The 26572-nt window shown below is 41.4% G+C and overlaps 1 protein-coding gene across 3 annotated transcripts in view; it reads left to right on the plus strand.

The window, feature by feature from the left end:
- AOAH (acyloxyacyl hydrolase) overlaps window positions 1–26572 on the plus strand; it is a 186186-nt gene that overhangs the window by 86076 nt on the left and 73538 nt on the right. For all 3 annotated transcript variants that reach the window (XM_070787839.1, XM_070787837.1, XM_019958765.2), the window contains exon 12: window positions 17006–17097. In XM_070787839.1, the coding sequence (XP_070643940.1) occupies window positions 17006–17097 (92 nt within the window). The remainder of the gene's footprint in view (window positions 1–17005; window positions 17098–26572) is intronic.

Raw genomic sequence — 26572 nt, forward strand, 5'->3', positions numbered from 1 at the left:
AAATATTAGAAGGACTGCAGCAGAACCCACAGAAGAAGGGAGGTGGTTAGTGTCAGTATGGCATCGGGGCTCAGCTGTCCCCATGGGGGAAGAGTGCGATGCTTCTCCTCACTGTGGAAGGCTACTAAGTGGCTTGGACAGGTGTCTCCTGAGACTGGGGTCAAAAAAGCTGGACTCTGACATTCTTGTGAGTAATGTAAGGGTGGTGATGGAAGCATCAGGACAGGAAGTGTATGTGTCCTGGGACAAAACATGGACCACCGCCCCCCACGGAAGGGAGAACCAGCCTGGGCCATTGAAAATTTTGGAAATGATTTCCCTGGATTTGACATCCATGTGGGGACTAAACTCCAGATGACCAGGGGCTGGAGATGAAATTTAAGTGACTAGTAAAAGTGAAGAAAATATACCAACTCCACACCAGAATTTATTAGTTCACTAGAAAATAGAAATAAGAAACATATTAACATAAATAACATATTTTTATAATAAATAACTTTATTTTCCAAAACAAAAGTTAAATTAGAATAATAGCACTCTTTTCTACTTTTGTGAATCTCCTTGATATCTGAATAAAAGACAGCTAAATTAAAAGACACTTGCTCCTTGGAAGAAAAGCTATGACAAACCTAGACAGCATATTAAAAAGCAGAGACATTACTTTGCCAACAAAGGTCTGTCTAGTCAAAGCTATGGTTTTTCCAGTAGTCATGTATGGATGAGAGAGTTGGACCATAAAGAAAGCCGAGTGCCAAAGAATTGATGCTTTTGAACTGTGGTGTTGGAGAAGACTCTTGAGAGTCCCTTGAACAGAAAGATCAAACCAGTCAATCCTAAAGGAAATCAGTCCTGAATATTCATTGGAAGGACTGATGCTGAAGCTGAAACTCCAGTAATTTGGCAACCTGTTGGGAAGAACTGATTCATTGGAAAAGACCCTGATGCTGGTAAAGATTAAAGGCAAGAGAAGAAGTGGATGACAGAGGATGAGATGTTTGGATGGCATCACTGACTCAATGGACATGTGTTTGAGCAAGCTCCAGGAGTTGGTGATGGACAGGGAAGCCCAGCATGCTACAGTTCATAGGGTAGCAAAGAGTCGGACATGAGCAACTGAACTGAACTGAACTGAAATTCCCATATCTGCTTCTGCCTACAACCTGTTTCTGTATCCATGTGTGTAACCTCTTGAAATCTCATTGTACCCTTATGAGTGAATTAAAATGAAAAAGGTAAATCAAGTCTCACTATTGTGATAATAATAGTGATCTCATGAATACTTTCTGAGGGTTTCTATGATTCCCCATGGGTCCTCAGGCTATACTTGAGAACCACTGTCATTTTCCCACTGCCTCCACTGTCCAACTTTGAGGATTTACAAAAGAAAGATGTGATTGTAGAGTACTGCAGTGTAGTTTTCAAAATTCTTCACGTGTAGAAATGCCAAGGAAGAAGAACTCTAAGACAGACCATTGTAGAGCAAAATGGGGAAGCCATCAGCATGATGTGGGCTCATCTCTCAACCTGAATATTTCTGGAGGATGTTAGAGACTGAAGTTCCCCAGGAGAGCATCTCTGCCCATCTGACTGTCCTCAGTCCTCACTCTGCCCATGGGTTCTCTTTTAGTGATGTCACCACAAAGGGAGAAAGCCTCCAACCTTTTGCTAATTCAACAAGTGGAACCCTTTTAAACAGGGTTTCTTGTCAGAATCAACATTTATCAGGGGTTAGTCAAGAAAATGAAAGCATTCCAACAGAGGAGATTTAATATAGGATACTGGCTACACTGATGGATTTAATACAGGGAACTGATTATACCGACTTTAGAACAAAAATGAGTTAATGAAAGTCGCTTTGTTGAGACCAACTCTTTGTGACCCCATGGACTATATAGTCCATGGAATTCTCCAGGCCAGAATACTAGAGTGGATAGCCTTTCCCTTCTCCAGGGGATCTTCCCAACCCAGGGATTAAACCCAGGTCTCCCACATTCCAGGCAGATTCTTTACCTGCTGAGCCACAAGGGAAGCCCCATAGAACAAAAGGAAGGATGCTAAAATTATCAGAGATTAATCATTGCAAGAAGCAACTGCTGACTCCAGAGCTAAAGAACAACAGGAGGAAGAGGTATTACCAGAAGCCAGAGGGAGGGGTGCAGCTGGTGCTTGGACCACTGCACAGCCTGTATTTTCACTGCTGAAGCCACGTGGACCAGCTACCTCTGAACCACTGAGGAGTGCAGAGAGGAGACAGAAGCAGCAAAGGGGGCTGGAGGCTAGAGGCTGCTGAATGCCAGCTCAACTAAATGCCAGAAAATAGTTCCTCCTCTCCTTCTCCTGCCCTTCTTGTCCATCTCCCACCTGCACCTCTCATTGGCAGGGAGATGCAGAGGAGTCTGGGAAGTGTAGTTGCAGAGTCCAGCCCCATAGCACAGAACAGAGAATAGAGGAGTGGGCTTGGAGCCCAGAAGTCATTGGTGTTAACCCAGTACAGGTGACTCAAACCCTTTCAGAACAAGTCTGGAATCCATTCCAGCCAACACTGGGCACCAGAAAGCAGGGATGTCCGAGGAGGCTGAAATACAACAGAAATCCTATGTGTTGGCTCAAGGCTGGATGACTGGCAGGAAACAGCTGTCAGAGACCAGTATTGATTATTCAACCTTGTGGGTCCCATGGCACTGGAGGCCTGGCTGGTGGCCGGCATAACCATGACCCAGTGAAGCCTCATTTCTTCAGGTTCTTATTAACCTAGGACCTGCCTCACCCAGGGAGCCCACCCTTCCCCTCTCACCACTTGCTGCTATTCACCAAAGGCCAGATTATCCCCTCCTCAACTTTCTTTAGGAATCCTTTCCAAAATGACATGAAGAAGGTGAACAACTGAAAGTTGTCTTTAAAAATGAAGCTGTGCAACCTTTCTCCAACCTTCTGCACAGACAGAGGTTCTGAATTTGGATTCTCTACCATTGACTGTGAAACTTGAAAGTACCCACTGACCCCTAACCCCATCCTGTAATCCCTCATGATCTGGTGTTCCACCAGGAACCATAATGGGATCACCTCTTCCAAAGTGAACATTTGGCTCCATGGCCTTTCTCAGGGTCTGACAGTGGGGATGCATATTAATCAGCCAAGACCCTTCAGGATCCCCGAGAGTGCTTGATGCCATTCCTTTGCTATGCTAACTAGGAAGTCATATTCTGGGAAGACCAGTTAAGTGCTATAGAAAAACAAGCTTTCTTTGTTCATAGTAGGCCATTCTGCCCTTTAGGAGAGTAGTCAATAAGTCTTTGCTTTTGTCTCCTTATAAGACAGAAAAGTCTCCTGCAGATACATCACCCCATCCCAACTGTGCCCATCGAAAAGACTCACAGTCATGGATATCTTTCCTGAACTAGTCCCTCTCCCCTCCTGCTCATGCCATCCCATAGCTAAAGTAGCGTGGCACCCGGGAGGCCTGTTTACAGCTAATTAGATTAGGAGAGTGTTCATCTGGAAAGATATTTGTAGTTCAATAAAGAGAGTGTGAAGAATTACCCTCGTTGTTACACAGAAACAAAGGGTTCTGAGGCTCACTCTGCCAGGGACAGAAAATCCTGCCCTCTTCCTCTTTAAAAAAGAAAAAAAAAAAAAAACAAAAACACACCTTAGCATCTCTCCAAGATATCCTCAGCAGTCAGGTTCAAAATGAGCTTTCTGTATCACACAGAAGACCTCAGCTTAGAAAGATTTCAGAAGCAAACAGACAGCAAATCTGAGAACACTTTCATGCTGTCTTATTTTATTTTCTTGCAAAGGAAAAACAATCACTGCTTGAGTTGTTTTGTTGACAAAGAAGGGAAGGTAGAGAGATCATCAAGGCTAGTAATAGAAGCTGCCCTCCTGCCTCTTCCCCCATCTGCTTGAAAATTATTTCCAAAATATTAAATGCTGCGTTTCACTGAACCAGAATTGCATGACGGGCTGGGGATTGGTGAGGAGAGAAGAAGAAGAAATGCTTTCAAAATACAATTTCCCAAATGTTTATTTTGCTGGTGAAGACTGTTGCCTGTACTATTATAAAATCTTCACACGACCCCTGGCAGGCTGTTGTCTGTAGGCTAAGTAAGTGCAGATTGAATTTCGTGCTGTGTCAAGGACAAAATGAATCCTTAATCTGGCTGCATAAAATGCATATTCACCCGAGAGCAAAGCAGCGCCAGTCTTTCAAGTCCCCCTGCACTTCTTTCCTCTCTTGGAGATGATTTTGTAAATCAAGCTAGTCTACTCTTTATTAGCCCACAGACAACAGAGCCAGTATCAGCTCTCACCCTGCCTCTCACTACCCAGCCCTGCCTTCGCTCTCTTGATTTATCAGTGAGCATAAAGCTTCCATTAAGCATAAAGGCTGATTTTCACGGTACATAATAAAATATGGAAATTCTACCTCCACTAACTTCATGTCGACTCCAGAAATATTAAGAGTTAGGGTACTTTTTAAATTATTTTTTCAGATGAGGAAAGGCTGTTGTCTAATAAAACTGGATAAAATTACATTTTCTGCTCCTCAGACATCTTAAAAGCTGATGGATTAAAGATGCTAAACAATGAAGAATGAAGCCCCAATCCTAGTTATTTCTCATTTATTCTGTCAGGAAAAGAGAGTTCTGTGTACCATGGTGAATCCTTTTCTCCAACAGCAAACAGGCCACATGAGAAAGAATGTTCTTCTGTTCCCTTTCCCCGTTTATGGGCACAGGGCAGACGGGCTGTTGCTTTCAGTCCTGATCAATTCAGTGCCCCTTTCTTCCTGCTCAAGGTGAGCATCTGTGTCTCTTACCTGACAGCAAAGTCCGGTTTTCTTGCAGCCTCATGCCTCTGAAATCATTGATGATCTTAGCCCTCTATGCCTTCTGTGGGGATTAAAAAGACACAAACACTGGTTGTTTTGAAAAACTACAAGAGGAAATTATTTTAAGCTCCATACTTCTGAAAGGCATTTATAATTACTCAGCCCACATGCTTGCTCCCGGGGCATGTTAGATAGAGATCTCCACATAGAGAGGCAGCATGAGTCAGTAAACACCTGTGCAATCCAGTGTATTGCTAAGACCAGAGAACAATCCTTGCCCTCTAGCTAATTATATCTACCATTTTGCTTCACTCTCCCTCAAGTTTCTCGGCCATAAAATAGGTTTAATGATAGTGATGCTTCATAGAGGAAACGTTTAGAATCTCAAATCCATTGGCATGGGGGAAGAGGACAATTCTAGCATTTAAAAATAATTCTGAATGGTTGGAATTGATTGCTATATACCATTCATTCACTGGTTCCTTCAAATAGTTCCCTCCATGCCTCTCCTGGGGATTACCCAGCCCAGTCCTTGCCAAGGGCTGGGAGTCAAGTCTGGCTTCTGTGTGATTTTCTGGGGATTTCCTACTTAAGGCAACGACTGGAGGATTGGTCAGAGGTAGGAGCTAAACCATCAGTCCTAGAGGAGAATTATGGGGAGCATTATGAAATACGAGGCCCATAGAAAGTGTCATACTGAGTGAAGTAAGTCAGACAGAGAAGGAGAAATATCATATGACATCCCTTATATGTGGACTCTAAAAAGAAATGATACAAGTGAACTTACTTACAAAACAGAAAGAGACTCACAGACTTAGAAAATGAACTCATGGTTGCTGGTGGGGTGGAGGGATAATTAGGGACTTTGGGAAGGTTGTGTACACACTGCTATATTTAAAATGAATAACCAACAAAGACCTATTGTTTAGCACATGGAACTCTGCTCAATGTTATGTGTCAGCCTGGATGGGAGAGGGGCGTGGGAGAGAATGGGGACATATTTATGTATGGCTGAGTCCCTTCATTGTTCATCTGAAACTATCACAACATTGTTAATTGGCTGCTAAGTCGCTTCAGTCGTGTCTGACTCTGTGCAATCCCATAGACGGCAACTCACCAGGCTCCCCCATCCCTGGGATTCTCCAGGCAAGAACACTGGAGTGGGTTGCCATTTCCTTCTCCAATGCATGAAAGTGAAAAGTGAAAGTGAAGTCACTCAGTCGTGTCCGCCTCTTTGCGACCCCATGGACTGCAGCCTACCAGGCTCCTCCATCCACGGGATTCTCCAGGCAAGAGTACTGGATCAGGTTGCCATTGCCTTCTCCGGTTAATTGGCTATACCCCAATACAAAATGTTTTCAGTGTTAAAAAGAAAAAGAAAAAAATTAAATACAAGGTTCAAAGATTCCAGAAGCAGAAACTGAAGATGGTATCACCAAGAATTTAAAGCCTAGTTGATAAAGAACCCAAAGGAAAGTAGATCAAGAAGAACCAAAGAGTAAATATACACAATGGAGTGTTACTCAGTCATTAAAAAGAATGAAATAATGCCATTTGCACCAACATGGATGGACCAAAGATTATTATATTAAGTGAAGTAAGTCAAAGACAAATGTCATATGCTATCACTTATACGTGGAGTCTAAAAAATGTTATAAATGAACTTATTTACAAAATGCAAATAGACTCACAGACATAGAAGACAAACTTATGTTTACCAAAGGGAATAAATTTAGTAGGAGTTTTGGAGTAACATATAAACACTACTATATATAAAATACATAAACAACAAGGACCTACTGATAGCACAGGGTACGTGCTAAGTCACTCCAGTCATGTCTGACTCTTTGCCCTTTGGACATGTAGCCTGCCAGACTCCTCTGTCCATGGGATTCTTCAGGCAAGAATACTGGAGTGGGTTGCCAAGCCCTTCTCCAGGGGATCTTCCTAACTGAGAGATTGAACCCAGGTCTCTTAAGTCTCCTGCATTGGCAGATGAGTCCTTTACCACTAGCCCCACTGGGAAGCCCATAGCACAGGGAGCTATATTGAATATCTTGTAAAAACCTATTATGGAAAAGCATCTGAAAAATAATATGTATATGTATATAATATGTATATACAACTAAATCACTTTGTTATACACCAGAAACTAGCACATTATAAGTTAACTATAATTCAATTAAAAAAAAGAACCAAGGAGGTCATGATTTCACATTGATAACATATTAGCCAGAAAAAAGGAAGGGTAGGTCATCCCTTCTCAAAAGATTAATTATTAATCAAGCAGGGTATAGGCTCAGCTGCTGTGAAAGAATCTCCAAATTAGTGATTTACAATGGAAACAAACTTTCCTCTCATATAATAAGGTGTGATGAGAGCAGGAAGAAGGTACCTCACAGAGGAAGGTCAGAGCAATCAAGAACGTCAGGATTTAGCTAATGCTCGACGCCATGGACTGTAGCCCACCAGGCTCCTCCCTCCATGGGATTTTCCAGGCAAGAATACTGGAGTGGGTTGCCATTTCCTTCTCCATTGACCAATAACAGCAACTGGTTAAAGGAAGAAGGAGAAGGAAGAGCTTGTGACAAGCCCTGAGGTCCGAGGGGCCACAGGTGGTTGAGTGGTGGGAGAGAGAGGACTGGGAGAAGAGGCTGGGGCAGTGGGTGGTGCCACGTGAGGATGGTGTTGAGTAACTGTAGTAACCTGTAGAGCAGCCTTTCTGAAATCTGGCTAGTGACTGCAGCTATTTAGGGCACTTCTGAAAAATAAGGATTCTAGGGCCCTAGCACAAACCTACCTGAACAGAATCCATGTTTTAAAGAAGCTCCCCATGAGATTCTGGGATACACTGCCGAAGATGGTGGGGGCGTGTGAGGAGGCAGGGACCCTGGCCAGAGGCTGTAGCACTGACTTGAGTTGGAAAGATAGAAAGAGAGAGGTTGTGTGACAGCTTCTTGGGCGAAGGTAAAACAGGGGAGAGAACGAAAATGAGAGCAATTTTTTGAGTGAGCTAGTGGGATGGAGAGCACAGCTCAAGCCTGCTCATTAGGTGCCCCAGTAACGGCTTTCCCTCTCCTCAACTCTGTAGTTTGACTGTGGACTTTGGGCTTCTTCTAGAATCTAAGGCTGGATGTTGCCTCTCAAAAGAGGAAAACTACCCCCGCCCCCCCCGCACCAAGACAAATGGCAGCCTGACTGCTTCAGAAATGACCAAACTTTTAGAAAATCCAGTGATGGTATCTGAAGACTGGACTTTTATAATATTCATTCATTGTTATCTGTTCCTGGCCCTTAGAGGAGTTGTTTTTTCTGTTTGTGAAAGAATTTTTTTCATTTGCCCCACAAAAGATTGATTTGCAATTATCTTTGTGTAAGAACATGACATTTTGAACTCTTGTTTTCTCACTTTTATGAATTTGGATATAGTTCTCCAGTCCCTCTGGAAATGATGATGAAAGTGAAAGTGTAAGTTAGTCACTCAGTCATGTCAGACTCTTTGCAACCCCATGGACTATAGCCCACCAAGCTCCTCTGTCCATGGAATTCTCCAGGCAAGAACACTGGAGTGGGTTGCCATTTCCTCCTCCAGGGATCTTCTCAACCCAAGGATCAAATCCAAATCTCGCGGATTACAAGCAGACTCTTTACCAACTGAGCCACTGGGGAAGTTATAAAATGGTGATGGAAAGAATTTAATTCTGTATGAAAAGTCCAGCTACACAATGCATTTTCACTGGATATGGGGCACTTAGATAAATGCATCCCTCCATTCATTCATCGAATAAATAAATCATGGGGTTAGAGCTTAAACGATAAATAATAGAAAAGGGAAAAGGAAAAGACTATGAGGAGCTGATGAGGTAAAAATAAAAAAATAAAAAGAGCTATTTTCAGGCAAAATGATGAAAAATTGTTGCCTACCATACTGTCCTCTTTATATACTGGTCATATTTTCTAGAATTCTATGTTTGACTATATCTTCACTGCCCCCATAAGTTTCTGGACTGGCATAGGGTTAAAGATGAAATGCTATACCTCCTCCCTGAAAATTACTTATTTAGCTCAAGTTGAAGTTTAAATGTGCATTGAATAGATGTCATCGCAGGAGCAGAGAAATTATTGTTACTGATCTGCTTATATATAGTATGTTGTAGACTGCTGAATTTAGAGGTAATCTGTTACATAGCAATAGGAAACTGGCACACTTGGTGTTTGGGGTTGGTTGGGGAGGGTGGTTTACTGGTCTTCTGTGTATATAATATGATGAATTTAGCTTTGTGACTTTCCATATGACATTGTTGTTGTTTAGTTGCTAAGTTGTGTCCAACTCTTTGCAACCCCATGGACTGTAGCCCACCAAGTTCCTTTGTCCATAGGATTTTCCAGGTTAGAATACTGGAGTTGGTTTAGCCATTTCCTTCTCCAGGGGATCTTCTCAACCCAGGGATCAAACCTGCACCTCCTGCTTGGCAGGCAGATTCTTTACCACTGAGCCACCTGAAGCATATGGCATAGCTAATGTTTAAACTCTTTTGCCCCTCCCCGTCTTTGACTGGCTTCCTCTTACTAACCTTACAGGGCTTACATTGGATAACACTTCTTTTAAGATTCCTTCTCTAAATATCCACATGTGGAATAGGTATCCTTTCTATTACCCTGACCTTCTTTCTTGTCGATAACACTAACAGCTAGCTTTTATTGAGCATTTACAATTCTAAACTTTAGGTGTAGGTTATCTTTTCTAATCCTCTCAACCTTCCAATGATATAGGTGCTGTTATTTGTCCGTTCTATAGACAAGGGACTGAGACACAGAGGAGTTAAGGAAAGTCTTCCAGGTTACCCAGCTGGGAAGTATTTATTTTCTGTGCCCCTCTAGACAGAATGTCAGGCTGGCACTTGCTGCGTTTCTCAATCTCTCTCTCTCTTTTTTGTCTCTCTCTACTCTTTAATGAATGATAGGGCCACAGGGACTTTGACAATAGCCTTATCCCACTGCACATGAAATTCTAAAGTTTGCAAATCCAACTCAAAGTTACACTACGTTCTTGAAGTTGTCTATATAAAACATTGGCTGCACGAACAGTGCTGCTTGCTGTAGTTACGCCTGCAACTACAGAGGCAGAAACCTGATTAAATGTCCTCTCCTTGTTCTCCCAGAACTTCATCTGCCAGGTCGCTCTGGAAGATAAACCTCCAGAGCAGCAGAATGCTCTGTTCTTTGCCTGTGGCTGCCTTTCCTCAGCCTGTGTCAGGCCAGAACAGGCCCTGGGAATGTGAATGGGGTGTTTACAGAGGTGTCTATGTAGGGTCCACATATAATTTCAATATTTATCTGCAAAATACTTATTCTGCATTCTTCATAAGTTATGCATGGCTTCCATAAAAGAGACAGAGGAGGAAAAGTTGGAGGCAACTCTAGAGTTATGTATAGATTTTTCAACTTTTTACCTGAAACAGCATCTGAAAGACCATTCCTCAGCAGGAGGCTTCATTTTCAACACCTAGCAAATCCAGCTAGCTAACGCTGTGATTCTAGGAGATCTGGCAGCTAAAAAGAAAAGAAAGGATCAGATACAAGAAGGCTATGAAAAGCCGTGTCCATGAAATTCTCCAGGCCAGAATACTGAAGTGGGTAGCCTTTCCCTTCCCTAGAGGATCTTCCCAACCCAGGGATCAAACCCAGGTCTCCTGCATTGCAGGTGGATTCTTTATCAGCTGAGCTATCAGAGAAGCCCCTGTTCCACCAGAACCTGGGTTCAAATCCCAGCCTCTACTATTTACCAGCTCTGTGATTTGGGAGTTGTCCAAACTCCCTCTAAATTCTGTTCACAGTAGTTTTTCTGGGCCCCACTGCCCAGTGTAAGGGATTCACTAACAGAAAATACAAAAATCTCCCTCAGACTGGAACCAGTGATGGGGGTGGGGGGTGCCATTTAAGAGGCCCTTTTTCAGTATCTTTGATTGGGATAAAACATGGTTATTTAATTCACTGCTATTCATATGAGACCTGGGTACTTGTTCATTTTAAGAGGTAATATTCAGCATCTGATAATGATAGTTATTCAAAAAGCATGTGTGGAATAGAGAGAGGAGAAAGAGAGGAAGAAAAACTAATCCCTGCCTCACAGAGTGGTTCCATAAGGTTGAACAATTTTCATAAGTTTCCTGTCTCAGTGCCTGGCACATAAGGGGAACTTGAGATTAGTTCCCTTCCCCACTCTGGTTTAAATTGCAAAAGGTATCTGGGAAACAGCACATTCAAGCACCAAAAATGGGTGTACATTAGTTTATAAGATTTGTTGACTTTTAAAAATGCACAATGTGAGAGTTGCAAGTTAAATTTTATTTGGGGCAAAATGAGAGACAGTATTTTAGATAGCTCTGAGAAACTGCTCCAAGGAGGAAAGGAGGGAATGAGTATACACAGGAGCTTTGCAGCAAAGAGCAGGTAGTCAGAACATCATAATATTATTGTTAGTTAAAGAAAACCAGATATTCCAAGTTAAGGAATTTAGCACTTTTCTATATATGGGAAGATGTAAGGGTCTGGGCTCACTAAAATCTCTGTTTTGACATGCACCTCAGCTAACTGGGGCTGTATCCTGTGTTTCCACATCCTGAGTTTCCTCAGGGCTCACCTTAGGGTGTAGTTGTAGCCTGATGGCTGCTAGATGGCAGGTATTCTTTTCCTTCCTGAGTTTCCTCAGGGCTCACCAGCTGACACAGGAGAGCTGCAGTCCCTGATGTCTGTGAAATCCCTGTTTACTGAGATGGCAGGAAATAGCCCATTTCTCAGATTTATGCACAAAGCAAAGCCTAAAGAATGGGACCAGAAGAAGAAAGTGTGTGTGAGAGTCAAGGAAGACCCATCAAGTTTCATAGATTCGGTATTCCTGTAAGAAAAAGGCACTAGGGTTGTGTGGAGGGAGGTGCAGAGGAGGGGCAGTGAGGAAGGACCTTCCTGAGAAGGCAGGAGGCAGTTCAGTAGCACAGTGGGATCGAAAGGCGTAAAGCACGGGAAGAACCTCACCTATGCCACCTGCGGGACAGATGAAATAACAGCAGACCAAACAGGACCCGGAGCCCCGTGGTCTCAAATGCTAGACAGATAGAGCTATTGTCTCTGATTCCCAGGTCTTGAGACTCTCACTCCATTATCAAAAGACCAACAAAAAACCTGTTTGCTTTGAGAGTTTAGTTCCTGGGAAATAAATGTTTAAAAAGACTTGTTTAACTGTTGATGATATCTTTGGTATCTTTTTCAAATAGCAGTTAGCTACAGATTTCTCCATGTGATTTTGTACTTTTCAAAAATAGTCAATTTAGATCTAACTCAGTTAAGAGGGTTTTTTTGTTTGTTTGTTTGTTTTTTTAAAGAATACTCTGTGCAAAGCCTTGCTGGATGGGGAGGGCTCAAATGTAAACAGTAAAATAAAGGTAGCAAGAATATTCCCTTTGTCATTGAAAGGCTGGCAGAACCAGATATATGGGTGATAGATGCCATTATTCTCTTTCTCTCTTTTAAGATGGCTTTATGAAATGAAAGTATAAGTTGCTTATTGAAGCTAGGGCTTAAAATATTCCCAAACCCAAAGTATTATACATACTAAGATTAATTAAAATGAGAACCAGTGAGGTTTCTCAAAGTATGGAAATACACACAAAGTAATGTTAAGTGAAAATATTACACAAAAATGCTATACACTTGCCAGTTATGATATAAAACATTTTTATGTCATTGATAAAGTCAGAAGAAAATTTGAAGCAATGCAGTAGTTGATTTAATACTCACTGAGTTTCTGGTGCTGTTTACAAGTTTGGAAATTTTTTCTTGGTAAATATTAAGTCTTTCCACATATGTACGTTTAAGGTACACTTAAGATGAGTTTCCTGAGAACATAATGCTCCAGAGGAATAAGCAAGAGTTGATGAGGGAGATCTTAATTTGCATTTTTCCTGCCTTAAGTGCCTGAAATATCTTGAGTATAATGTTGCGTGAATAAGGCTTTTAGTGTTTAATGTGATATGACTTAAACATTCTCTTTATGCTAGGGTCTATAAAACCTTTGCTATTAATGGCTGTTACTTTTCATTTTTATCTACCAAATTTACTAAGGAAGAAAAAAATATGTGAGGCTTCCATTTGTCTGCTCAAATATTTTCTATTATTTCTGGCAATAAACTTTATTCTTCTTAAAACCAGAAACAACCCACTTGGAAAGAGAGATGGTAGGTGATCCATCCTCTAAATACGATGCTGTCTTGATCCTCCCAACAGTCTTGTTGAAGTAGATAGGCTAATAGTCAGCGATATCAGAACAGGAACACTAGTAAAGCTGTATTTTCCTGACTTTTGCACAGCTAGTAGTAGTAAAGCCTTGCCATAACACCATCAATGAAGTCTGAATTATTAGACCAGGAAAACACAGATTTGCATTATTTCAAGGTTAATCAAGTAACCAGGATATGCCTATACAGGTGACCTTCCTGGGCCTTTCAGGGCTCCAGCTGTGGGATGCACACACACCCACCCTGATCCCAGTGACAATTCAGCACCAGCCGCTCTCCACTCCTGATGGGGATAATTCCAGGACTGGTGAGGGAGGGCTTCCTGGAGAGCAGCAGAGTCCAGGATTCTCCAAGGTAGTTGAGACCATTTTTTCAGGTTGATCCAGAGAGAACAACTGGGATAATACTGGGGAACGGAGACCACCCTCCCTTCTCAAGATAGGTTTGCTGGCCATTTCCTTTCTCAACATCCTTTCTGCCTCGACCAGGAAGATAAAGTTTTTTTACCCACTTCTAATTGAGAATGGGGGCTGCATGGAGTATGGAACCCATTTCCAGTATGTCATATCCAAATCATGAAATTGTACTGAATTTGTAGAGTCAGACATAGAAATCAGATCTCCTGGTTCCTAGAACAGACTCCCTCCCCTACTCTGCTAGCACACGTCAGAACTACCATCCCTGACATTATTATTCCAGGTTGCAGAGGATATCAGACATACCACCCTATGTTTGAAGAGTTCTTGCCTACTACCTTCTTCGGAAGAGAAAGCAGACCCACCCAGAATCAGAAGCCCAGTTCCATACTCAGTTTTCAAAATCTGGGTTTTCATTGTGCAGATGACTGAAGAAATGGTGATAGAGTAATGTGGGGGTGTATTGTGTCATTCTTAGAGTTTTAATGTGTTTTTACAGGCTGCTAACTTACTTAGCACAGCTCATAAATTCTGCCTGCATTTCACAAACCACTTGCTTCCTCACTATCTTAACACGTCTTATGAGTTTCATCCACTCTATTTGTTTTTCTTGTCTTTTCCAGTAGAATTGAATATTCTCAAATCCTACAGCAAACATATATTATAAGCAGAAAGACCTAGGGAAAAAATGAGATGAAAAAGCAGAGAAAGAATTTTATTTTAGTGTCAGGAGAAACAGAAACTAAAAGAGAGAGTAGCTCAGTCATGGTAATGGTGGAGTTTAGAGCAGAAAGTGGTGGGTGCTTCCTGCCAAGAGGGGACAAAGTATCAGTTGCTGGAATTCCATCCACTGTGGAGACTTATTGGGAGCCTCCATGAGTTAGTTTCTGCTCCTTTGACACAGCTGCTGCTGCTCCTAAGTCACGTCAGTCATGTCCGACTCTGTGCGACCCCATAGACGGCAGCCCAACAGGCTCCTCTGTCCCTGGGATTCTCTAGGCAAGAACACCATAACAAATACAGTTGTATTCCAAGAAGCCATCCTTCCCAACCACCTCCCACCCACTTCCAGCCGATTGGCATGTACAAGGAGAAGATGATTGAGGAAAAGGGAGTGAAGGAAGTTCACAGAACCATGGGAAAAAGGGAAGGACAGCATGGGATAACCACTGTGTGTGAATATAGTTACTACATGACTCATTTTGAGAAGGGTTTATATCTTGGACCCTCATGAGAACTATAAGCAAATTGTCCAGTTCAGGCCATGTCATCATTTCCTAGGGCTACCACAGCACAGCACCACAAATTGGGTGGCTTAAAACCACAGAAATTTATTCTCATAGTTCTGTAGGCTAGAAGTTGGAGATCAGGATATTAGCAGGATGATTCCTTCTAAGGGATCTGAGAGAGAATCTGTCCTGTGCCTCTTTTCTAGCTTCTGGTGATGGCAATCCTTCGTGTTCCTTGACTTGTGAAAACATCACTCCAGTCTCTGCCTTCATCATCACATGGCCTTTGTCCAGTACCCATGTCCCTTCTTCCTCTTCTTATAAGAACCCCTAATACCAGACCACCTGACCTGCCTCTTGAGAAACCTATATGCAGGTCAGGAAGCAACAGTTAGAACTGAACATGGAACAACAGACTGGTTCCAAATAGGAAAAGGAGTACGTCAATGCTGTATATTGTCACCCTGCTTATTTAACTTCTATGCAGAGTACATCATGAGAAACGCTGGGCTGGAAGAAGCACAAGCTGGAATCAAGATTGCCAGGAGAAATATCAATAACCTCAGATATGCAGATGACACCACCCTTATGGCAGAAAGTGAAGAGGAGCTAAAGAGCCTCTTGATGAAAGTGAAAGAGGAGAGTGAAAAAGTTGGTTTAAAGCTCAACATTCAGAAAACTAAGATCAGGGCATCTGGTCCCATCACTTCATGGGAAGTAGATGGGGAAACAGTGGAAGCAGTGTCACACTTTATTTTTGGGGGCTCCAAAATTGCTGCAGATGGTGACTGCAGCCATGAAATTAAAATATGCTTACTGCTTGGAAGGAAAGTTATGAGTGAACTCTGGGAGTTGGTGATAGACAGGGAGGCCTGGCGTGCTGCGATTCATGGGGTTGCAAAGAGTCGGACACGACTGAGCGACTGAACTGAACTGAACTGAACTGAACACCTCATATTCAATCCCTGGTTAGCAACTGTGCACACACACATGATACCTCATACAAATAGAATCGTGCAAGAGTTGTTTTTTTTTTTTTTAAACTGGCTTCTTTTACTTAGCATAATTTCCTCAAGATTCATCCATATTGTAGCATGTATCAGAATTTCCTTCTTTTTTAAGATTGAATGGGGTTCTCTGGTGGCTCAGATGGTAAAGAATCTGCTTACAATGCAAGAGACCCAGGTTGGATCCCTGGATCAGGAAGATCCCTTGGGGAAGGGAATGGCTAACCACTCCAGTATCCTTGCCTGGAGAATTCCATAGACAGAGGAGCCTGGCATACTGCAGTTCATGCGGTCACAACGAGTCAGACTGAGCAACTAACACTTTCACTTTTGCTTTAAGATTCAGTAGTATCCTGTTGAATATGTATACCACATTTTGTTTATAGAATTCAAATTTAACTGAGCACTTGCATTTTTATTTGCTAAATCTGGTAAGCCTATTCCAAACACATTATTCTAGATGAGCTTTTTCTAGGAATTAGACTAGAGAAGGGGTTTATCCCAGATATCATCTATATTAAGGAACAATCAGGAGACATAGCTAGCAACATTTTTCTTTTGTGATTTTGCATAAGTCATAGAATGTGGTTCAAAGGAATTCTAGTTTAAATTAGAATTAGAATTCCATGTCAGGAGTTCCTGAACAGGAGGCTGTGCAAGAGTTGCAGGAGTTCTGTGAACCCCTCAAAATCACAAGAGTATATGTGCATCTTCATGAGAAAAGGAACCATAAGATTTTGCAAAGGTGTCTAAGAACCCCCGCCCACCCAAGGATGTCAGGAGACACCATCTTAATAACTGAAGGCATAGCTGTGAACTCAGGGAAGGTATTTTTGCTGGAGGCTTGAGTATTATTAGTTTTCAGACGATCAATTTTCCGATTACCCAACCTTAAAAATGGAGAAAATCTCAGAAATTAAATAGTTGAAAGTTTACCCATGTCCTGAAGCATCCCTCTCAAATGAGGGATGAGTATGAGATGCCATGCTTCTACATCTTTCACAGGAGCTGAATGGAAGCCAGTTTAAGAGTGAATGCTGATCTCTGTGAATTTTCTGATGATGGTTAACCTTAAGAGGCATATGCTTTAAATGCAAAGTCCCTTAAAGAGATTAACAAGGTGAGAGAGAGACAGGCAGAGGGCAATGCCTGAGCAATAGACAACCTTACTCCCTGTTGAAAGCTAGTGACCATTTTGATAATTACTACCTTGTTTTTCCTTTAGAAATCCTTCCTCAATTTACCAATAGCTCTTACCAATGAGCTTGACTGGCCCCAGCTATCTGGTACTACTGGATTTCTGTACTCCACCAGCAGGTATGTATGTCTGCGTACCCTCAAACATGGCAATGTGTCTTTGTAAGGAACAACAGGAGATGAGGTTTGTTCCCAAGATGTTAAAATGAGGATCATTAGAAATTGCTTCTGGAACACAAGTGACACAACAAACCCACCACTGACACACTCACATCATCATAGCTTGTGATGGAGCATCCTGCAAATTACATTCTATCTGTGCTGGCAGGGAAAGAGCACTCCTGCTCAGGGGCCCTAGAGTTGACCTCTGATAAGAAAGACTCTAGCACACCACTGAAGTTTTCTGACTCAAGAGACGAAGAAGTTTACTTTCTTATTTACACTCATATATATACATTAACATTTTAAAAGATAATAGGCAAGCCTCAAAGTCCTAGTGTCATTCTGGCTTTAATGCTCGGAAGTTGAAAGTAGAGATGACGCATGACAAGTCATGAGTGTCACCCAGACCCAGCCTGCTCTGTGTCCCTGGGTGTTGACTCGGGGCCTGGGAACAGCCAGTGCCCCCTGTCCTTTCTGCATCTATTCTGTCCTCTGACCAGGGGGTTCCTCTCTGATCGATATGAAATCCCACTAGTTCCCCAATCCTATTGCAGTTTCCACCCATCATCCTTCAGAACCCAGCAGGCAGACAGGTCCTCCTTAGAAAGTCAGTGGGGTAAAAGGGAGAGAAAAAGTTTTGATTCTTCAGACACAAATGGCTTATAATTCTTATAAGGGCTTTGCAGAGAGATTCTGACCCCATGACACAAAAGAAGGAACCATCTAGCTGTGGCTTGTGTGAAAATTATCTCTATTCTGAGCTAGTCTACGCTGACCTAGCACCTTCTTGTATTAGGCTCTGTGTTGCTATTTACAAACACACTCTGTTCACGGAACTTGCTCCACATTGACTCTAAGCACTGTCCTTATCAGCTTTATTTCCAAGAAGGTGCACACCCTGGCTGGTTGGCCACCTTCCATGTGAGGTTTTTTCTCTATATATTTGTGGGGGCCCAAGCTATCTGGTTGTCTTTCTCTTAGTGTCTAGTTGCCACCTGCTTCTGTGTTCTCTACCATGTAGCTGCCATGACAAAGAATATATTTAACTCCTTTCGATAGAAAAGGGAATTCTCTGTCTGGAATAAGGGTTGCAATGGATCCCCATTAAGCAAAATCACAGCAGTATGATGGCCCCAGGGTGTCACCATTCAGTGTGTCCCTTGTAGCAGTAGCTTCTGTTAAACCATCTCATATATTGTCATGCAAATTATTTTTGTTGTTGTTTAATAGCTAAGTCATGTCTGACTCTTTGTGACCCCATGAACTGCAGCACGCCAGGCTCTTCTGTCCTCCACTATCTACCAAAGTTTGATCAAATTTATGTCCATTGAGTCAGTGACACTATCAAGCCATTCTATCCTTTACCGCCCCCTTCTCCCTTTGCCTTCAATCTTTCCCAGCATCAGGGTCTTTTCCAATGCGTTGGCTCTTCGCATCAGGTGGCCAAAATATTAGAACTTCAGCTTCAGCATCAGTCCTTCCAATGAATATTCAGGGTTGATTTCCTTTAGGATAGACTGGTTTGATATCCTTGCTGTCCAAGGGATACTCAAAGAGTCTTCTCCAGCACCACAATCTGAAATCATGAATTCTTTGACACTCAGTCTTCTTTATGAATCACAGCTGGAGTATATGACTAATAGAAAAACCATTGCTTTGACTGTATGTACTTTCGTTGGCAAAGTGATGTCTCTGCTTTTCAATGCACTGCCTAAGTTTGTCATAGCTTTTCTTCCAAGGAGCAAGCATCTTTTAATTTCATGGCTGTAGTCATCATCCACGGTGATTATGGTGCCCAAGAAAATAAAATCTGTCACTGCTTCCACTATTTGCCATGAAGTGATAAGACCAGATGCCATCATCTTAGTGAGAGAGTCAATTCCTAGGCAGGTTGATAAGAAGTCTGGGGGTCCCCAAGGAGAGAGGGGTCTGGAATTCTCAAGGTAGAGGAAAGGACAAACCTTTTTTTTCCTCTACATTCCTTAGGATTATATAACAATAATGTATCTTGCTTGAGGACAGTTTCTGGGAAAAAAACCTGGCTAATCCTGTTATCTTAAAATGTAAATTATGGGAGTGAGCCTAGTAAGGTATTTATAACCTCCAGACATTCTTTTGATTCACTGTAATAACTAATTAAAAAGTATATAACTCCATTGCTAACACTAGCGAGGGGGCACTCTTTCTGCCCCTTCTGATGTCTATGTCAGAAGCTTTCTCTATCTCTTATATACTTTAATAAAACTTTATTACACAAAAGCTCTGAGCAGCCAAGCCTCATCTCTGGCCCCAGACTGAATTCTTCTCCTCTGGATGCCAAGAATCCCAGCGTCTTTTGTGGTTCAGCAACAACCTTTCATTAGTCTCTTTATTGTTGTGTTTTAAGCCAGATTTTTCAGTCTCCCCTTTCACCCTCATCAAGAGACTCTTTAGTCCTTCTTTACTTTTTGCCATTAGGGTGGTATCATCTGCATATCTGAGGTTGTTGATATTTCTCTCAGCAATCTTGATTCCAGCTGTGATTCATCCAGTCCAGCATTTTACATGATGTACTCTGGATCTAAGTTAAATAAGCAAGGTTACAATATACAACCTTGATGTCTTCCTTTCCCAATTTTGAACCAATCAGTTGTTCCATAGCTGGTTCTAACTGTTGCTTCTTGACCTGCATACCAGTTTCTCAGGAGGCAGGGAAGGTGGTCTGGTATTGCCATCTCTTTAAGAATTTTCCACAGTTTGTTGTGATTCACACACACAGTCAAAGACTTTAGTGTAGTCAATGCAGCAGAAATAGATGTTTTTCTGGAATTCCCTTGCTTTCTCCATGATCCAACAAATGTTGCCAATTTGATCTCTGGCTCCTCTGCCTTTTCTAAACATAGCTTGTACATCTGGAAGTTTTCAGTCCATGTATTGCTAAAACCTAGCTCGAAGGATTTTGAGAATCATACCGTTCATGGGGTTCTCATGGCAAAAACATAGTGGAGTGGGTTGGTATTTCCTCCTCCGGCGGACCCATTTTGTCAGAACTCTTCACTATGAACCTTTAGCCTTGGGTGGCCCTGCATATCATGGCTCATAGTTCCATTGAGTTATGCGAGCCCCTTTGCCATGATGACAGGGCTGGGATCCATGAAGGGAATGCAAATTATTCCTTCAGATAACCTGTGCTAGGCCAATCTCCTTTAAAGAACAAAGAGTTATGAAGTGTGTAAAAATCACTAAAGAGATATTGGCATTAGAATGAGGATCCTCTTCTGGCAGAATCAGAATAAGCAGAACATTGACTTAGAAGCAGTGTTTGTGAGAGATGTGGCAGCTGCCTCAGGCATTTTGAGCAAATGTTCCTTTGGGTCCAAATGCTTATCAACATGGGATGAAATTTATGGATTTCTCTATTCAACTGGATCTCTGGAAAATGCCTCCTGCCTCACCCTTTGGATGTTCACAGTGTTATTTCGAAAATGTACCTTTGAAAGCAAAAAAATGTACCTTTGAAAGCAAAAAAAAATGTCATTTGGAAGAGAAGATGGTTGTTTTCCTTTCTTTTTTCTGTCAAACCCTCCACCCACTCAAAATTTAATATCTCCTTTATGAGATGAAAGTAACTCTAATTGAAATTACATGCATGCATTTAAAGACAACATAACCACTTAGTTTTATAAATCTTTACATCACTCAGTTGAGTCATCATTAATAAAATCTGTTGTCTTGACTCTCAGGCTTCAGAAAATTCAAAAAGTAATATCCCTTAAAACTATGTGCTTTCTGAAAGAAATTGAGTAGGTTGAAGGCAAAAACAAAAAATGAGGCTGGCAGCTTAGGAGCTGGGAGCCTGACAATAGGGAGAACTCTAGAAGCAAGAAAAAAAAAAACCTATTTTTGAAGATTAAAAATAGTTATTTGTGTTCAGAACACATTAAAACACAACTAATGTAACGGGAAAATCCTATTTCAGTTAAAGAAGCCAAGGCCCAGTAACCTATATAGAAGGATATAAAACAATACCAAAACTTCAGGAAGGAAGAACTTCTTGTTTAAAAGCAATATATTAATAGATGAGGGATATTAAGAGATACAAACTTCCAGGTGCAAACTAAGTGAGTCTCAGGAGTGAAGTGTAGAGTGAGGAAAATATAGTCAATAATTATGTAATAACTTTGTACGATGATAGATGGTAACTAGACTTATCATGGTGATCATTTAGAAATGCATAAAAATATTGAATCACTATGTTGTGTATCAGGAACTAACACAGTGTTATAGTTCAATTATATTTCAAAAACAAACTCATAGAAAAAGATCAGATTTGTGGTTACCCAAGGATAGGAGGAGGAGGAGGAATTGGATGAAGACAGTCAAAAGGTACAAAGGTACAAACTTACAGTTATAAGATGAATAATTACTAGGGACATTATATACAAAATCATAAATATAAAACTAAAAAGTTATAAAAGTTATAAAAATATAACTTTGTTCACCAAAGTTAGCACTCAGTTCAGTCACTCAGTCCTGTCTGATTCTTTACGACCCCATGAATCGCAGCACGCCAGGCCTCCCTGTCCATCACCAACTCCCAGAGTTCACCCAGACTCACGTCCATCGAGTCGGTGATGTCATCCAGCCATCTCATCCTCTGTCATCCCCTTCTCCTCCTGCCCCCAATCCCTCCCAGCATCAGAGTCTTTTCCAATGAGTCAACTCTTCCCATGAGGTGGCTAAAGTACTGGAGTTTCCTATTATACATTATATATGACAGTTATCAAGAGAGTAAACCCTAAGAGTTCTCATCACAAGGAAAGTAATATTTTATGTTGTATCTATAAGAGATGATGGGGCTTCCCAGTTGGTGCAGTGATGAAGAATCTGCCTGACAATGCAGGACACACAGGAGACATGGGTTTGATCTATGGGCTAGGAAGATCCTCTGGAGGAGGAAATAGAAACCCACTCCAGTATTCTTGCCTGGAAAATCCCATGGACAGAGAGCCTGGCAGGCCACAGTCCATAGGCAAAGAGTCGAGCATGACTAAGCAACTGAGCACATAAGAGATGATAGATGTTCACCAAAGTTATTGTAGTTATTGTGATAATCGTTTCATGATAGACGTAAGTCAGATCATTATTTTGTACATCTTTAACTTAAATGGTAATGTGTGTCAACAGAAAAAGCAGCATCTAAAATTCCAGAGCACTTTGAGTCCGTATAGTAGAGTAGGAGGAAGTCTGTGTTGACAGATGAAAGGGTGCTGGTTCTATGTGGCTGCAGGTGGAACATTTAGCGTTCCTGGACTTCATTTACGTGATGAAGGGGAGTTGCACCTGCTGATCTCTGAAGTTCTCTCTGTTATTCAAGTTTGGTTGCTGTTAGGGCAACATGACGTTTGAGTCTGTGTCCTTCTTTAGCTGCTGCTTGAATTAGAGCCATTAGGAAAACTGCTGGGGAGAGGTGCTCCTCCTTCTTGCCACCTCCTATGCTTTTCTCCAACCCTTAGCTAACTGTGGCTTGTGACTAATTTTGTGGGTCAGAGTCTGAAATGTTCTAAGAACCAAATTTATGTAGGGCCAGGGTTACTGTGTAATAGAAGTCGAGCTCATGCATAGTAAGCCCTGCATTAGGTGTTTGACCAGCTATTAATTAAAGTGGTTCTCCATTATTATCTTTCATGCATACTATTTTCTCCAAGCAACAGCCAGAGAGGAAAACGGGTGACTCCAAATCCTTAACAGAAATAATCACCTGAACCCAACACATCTAACCTGAGCATTTATGGTTATCCAACTCCCCTTCTGAAAGTGAGGCCAGAAGTCAGAGAAGTTCTGCCTGCCAGGGCTAAATGATAAAGAAGTTCTTCAAAGCTGGGAGGCAGAACCAGCTGGAGGGAAGAGCAAGGCAACAATCACAACTTAAAAAAAAAAAAAAGTAAGAAACTGCTGTTAGCCTTAAAAAGTCATGAAAGCCAGGGCCTCCCTAGTGGCTCAGTGGACAAGAATCTGTCTGTCAAAGCAGAAGACACGGGTTCAATCCCTGAGCCAGGAAGATCCCACATGCCACAGGGCAACTAGGCCCATGAGCCACAACCACTGAAGCCTACATGCCCTGGAGCCTGTGCTCTGCAGGAGAACCCACCACAATGAGAAGTCCCCACACAGCAGCTAGAGTGTAACCCCCGCCTGCCAAAACTAGAGAAAACTCATGCTCCGCAATGAAGACCCAGTACAGCCAAAAACAAATTTTAAAAAGTCACAAAAGCCAAAAGAACCAAAAGCAATGACCAAAGTTACCATATCAAGCTCGAGAGATAAGAGTGAGACCAGTGGGCCAACATAAATTGGTGCAAAGTAGATGGAATTTTCTAGAGTAGCTGCTGCTCCCTCTGCTTCTGACTTAAATTTGCTGTTTGGGCCAGAAACAAGTCAAACACCTAGAAAGAAATAGACAAAGCCATTGTTATAAGTGGCACAGTAATGCTATTCAAGGACATTTAAACACACATCTTTGATGAGAAGTGTCCTAGAATCTGAGTGTTAAAGGTTATCTATTCTCTCCAACCCAATAGACATTATGTGAGAGAACAATTTTGAAAAGCAATGTATAACTCCAAATCAAGTCACTTGGGGCATTAAAAACATAAAATTGGAGAGATGGGATATGAAGCTAAGATTTGCTAACCTAATTTCCTGTTTGAAAAAAAAAAAAAAGAAGACATGTACGTATGAGGCACTAATGGGCTTAATAACCTTATTAAATCCATTATTCAAAAATTATATGTGATATAATTGCAAATGATTAGCTATCTTATAATTATACTTTGCAAAACAAATAATTAGCCAGAGAGTTGGTAATCTGAGGTTGGGTGAGGCCAACTGGAATGGGAGATAGACTTCATCAGTGATTTTCCAGGTGTGGTCCATGGACCTCTGGGTCTCTAAGACCCTTTCAGGGGGTCCACAGGATAAGAACAGTATCTTCACAACAATGCTAAGACAGTAGTTGTCTTTTGCACTGTGTAGCCATTTACCTGAGGTAAAAAAGCAATGGTGAATAAAACTGCTGACATATGAGCATGAATCAAAATTGCACTAAGCCATATTAATAATCATAGTGGTCTTCACCTTCACACCTTCTAGATTAAAAAAGAGAGGACATCTGCCCTTGAAAATTTCACCTATAAAATAGGAAAAAAATATTAATTTTATTAAAGTAAGTACATGATTTTTAAGAATGTCATCTGATGAAATAGAAATATGCATAGAGCACTTCTGCTACATAACAAAACATGATGTTTGGCCTAAAGAAAAGCACTTGTGTGAGGGAGTTGAAAACTGAATTAGTCAGTTTTTCACAGAACACCTTTTGTTGAAAAAGACTGGAAAACAAATTATAGTTATTTAGACTTGGATATATGGCAGGTATTATATCTGCAATGAATGAAATGAGCTTGTCACTTCAAGGGAAACAACTGCCAGTATTGGTTGCCAAGCATAAAATTTGAGCTTTCAGAGAAAATTTAGAATTTTTTAAAAATTGTATCTTCTGTTATGAACTTGACAACTTCCTATTACTCCAAGTCCTTTCTAATGAGATACACAATTTTCAATATTGTGTCATAAGGTGTCATGTATGGATGTGAGAGTTGGACCACAAAGAAGGCTGAGTGCTGAAGAATTGATGCTCTCGAATTGTGGTGCTGGAGATGACTCTTGAGTGTCCCTTGGAAAGCAAGGATATCAAACCAGTCAGTCCTAAAGGAAATCAACCCTGAATATTCATTGGAAGGACTGATGCTGAAGCTGAAGCTCCAATACTTTGGCCCCTGATGGGAAGAGCTGACTCCTTGGAAAAGACCCTGATCTTGGGAAAGACTGAGGGCAGGAAGAGAAGGGGGATACAGAAGATGAGATAGTTGGATGGCATCACTGACTCAATGGACATGAACTTGAGCAAACTCTGGAAATAATAGTGAAAGACAGAGAAGCCTGGCATGCTGCAGTCCACAGGGTCACAAAAAATCAGACTTAGCAACTGAACAAGAACAACAACATCATAAGTTGTGTCAACATTTGGAATATCTGCATAACTTGGTGAACCAATATTTTCTAAATGGCCAATGTTTGATATAGGAAATCATGCCATTCAAAGGACAAGCTAGATCATTTGAATGTAACATGGTGCAAAAAGTCCATTTCAGATTCCATATGGCAACTAATCGGCCTTTTAAGAGATAATTACTTGCTGAGTTTTGGTATAGAATCAAAGAAGGCAATTGGTTGTTATCTAAAAAAGATATTAAAATTTTACTCCCTTTTCCACCTAAATGTATATTTAAGACAAGCTTTCCTTCGTATAGTTCCCTTAAAAGAGCACATCACAACAGACAAATGCAGAAGCAGATTTGAGAACCCTGGTGTCTTCTATTGTCAGACATTAAAGATATTAGCCAAATGGTAAAATGATGCCTTTCTTCCCACTAATTGGGGGAGGAGTTGGAAAAAAAATGTTTTTAGAAAACAAATATTTCATTTATGTTAATATGTAATGGATTTATTATTTTAAATGATTAATAATTAAATGATTTTTTAAATTTCTAAGTTTTAATTTCCAGTATATAAATATTGACAGCTATAACTCACATAAACAAAAGCTCTCTGATTTCCTCAATAATTTTAAGAATATAAAGTGGTCCTGAGAGCAAAAAATTGAGATCTTTTTATTACAGGGAATGAGTGTGAAAAAGAAAAGTGGCTGAGGACAGTGGCTGGGGGATGCCAACATGTAGAGGTTAGGGAAGAGAAGGAACCGCCCTAAAAGGCAAAGGAAACCAGAAGCAGTTAGTGTCCTGGATGCCAAGTGAAGAAAGTCTTTCCAAAGGAGAAGTGCCCAGAAGCTAGATGGTGGGAGAGGGAGAGGAAGATGAGCCCTGAGAAGAACCACTGAGTGTCCAGATGGTGATCATGGTGACACTCTGACCAGACACATTTCGTGGGGCAGAGATGGAAGTCTGATTGGAGAGAATAGGTTCAGGTTGTAAAGAAGTAAATGCAGGTGAACATACACGACTCTAAACAGGTTTTACTATCAAAGGGAGCAGAGAAGTGAGGTGATAGCTCATAGGGAATAAGAGATAAGAGAGACGTTTTTAGATGAGAAATCCTACCACATGCTTGTAGAGATAGAAGGAGCCAAAACAGGGAGAAAGGCAGACAGAGGCGGGAACAGTTATTAGACAAGGCAGGAAGGGATGGAGTGCAGGCACTGGAGGCACTGCTCGGGGCAGGAAGGGCCGAGGATACCGACTCCTGGCCCAGGACTCTTCCTGCCTTGTACTGACCAATCGCTCCACTGAGACAATGTCCCCTTTAACCCTACTTATTTTTAATTTATTTATTCAAACCACAAACACATTTTATTTTACAAAAAAATACTGAGGTA

This window comes from Bos indicus, chromosome 4 (assembly GCF_029378745.1).
Source record: "Bos indicus isolate NIAB-ARS_2022 breed Sahiwal x Tharparkar chromosome 4, NIAB-ARS_B.indTharparkar_mat_pri_1.0, whole genome shotgun sequence".
NCBI lineage: Eukaryota > Metazoa > Chordata > Mammalia > Artiodactyla > Bovidae > Bos > Bos indicus.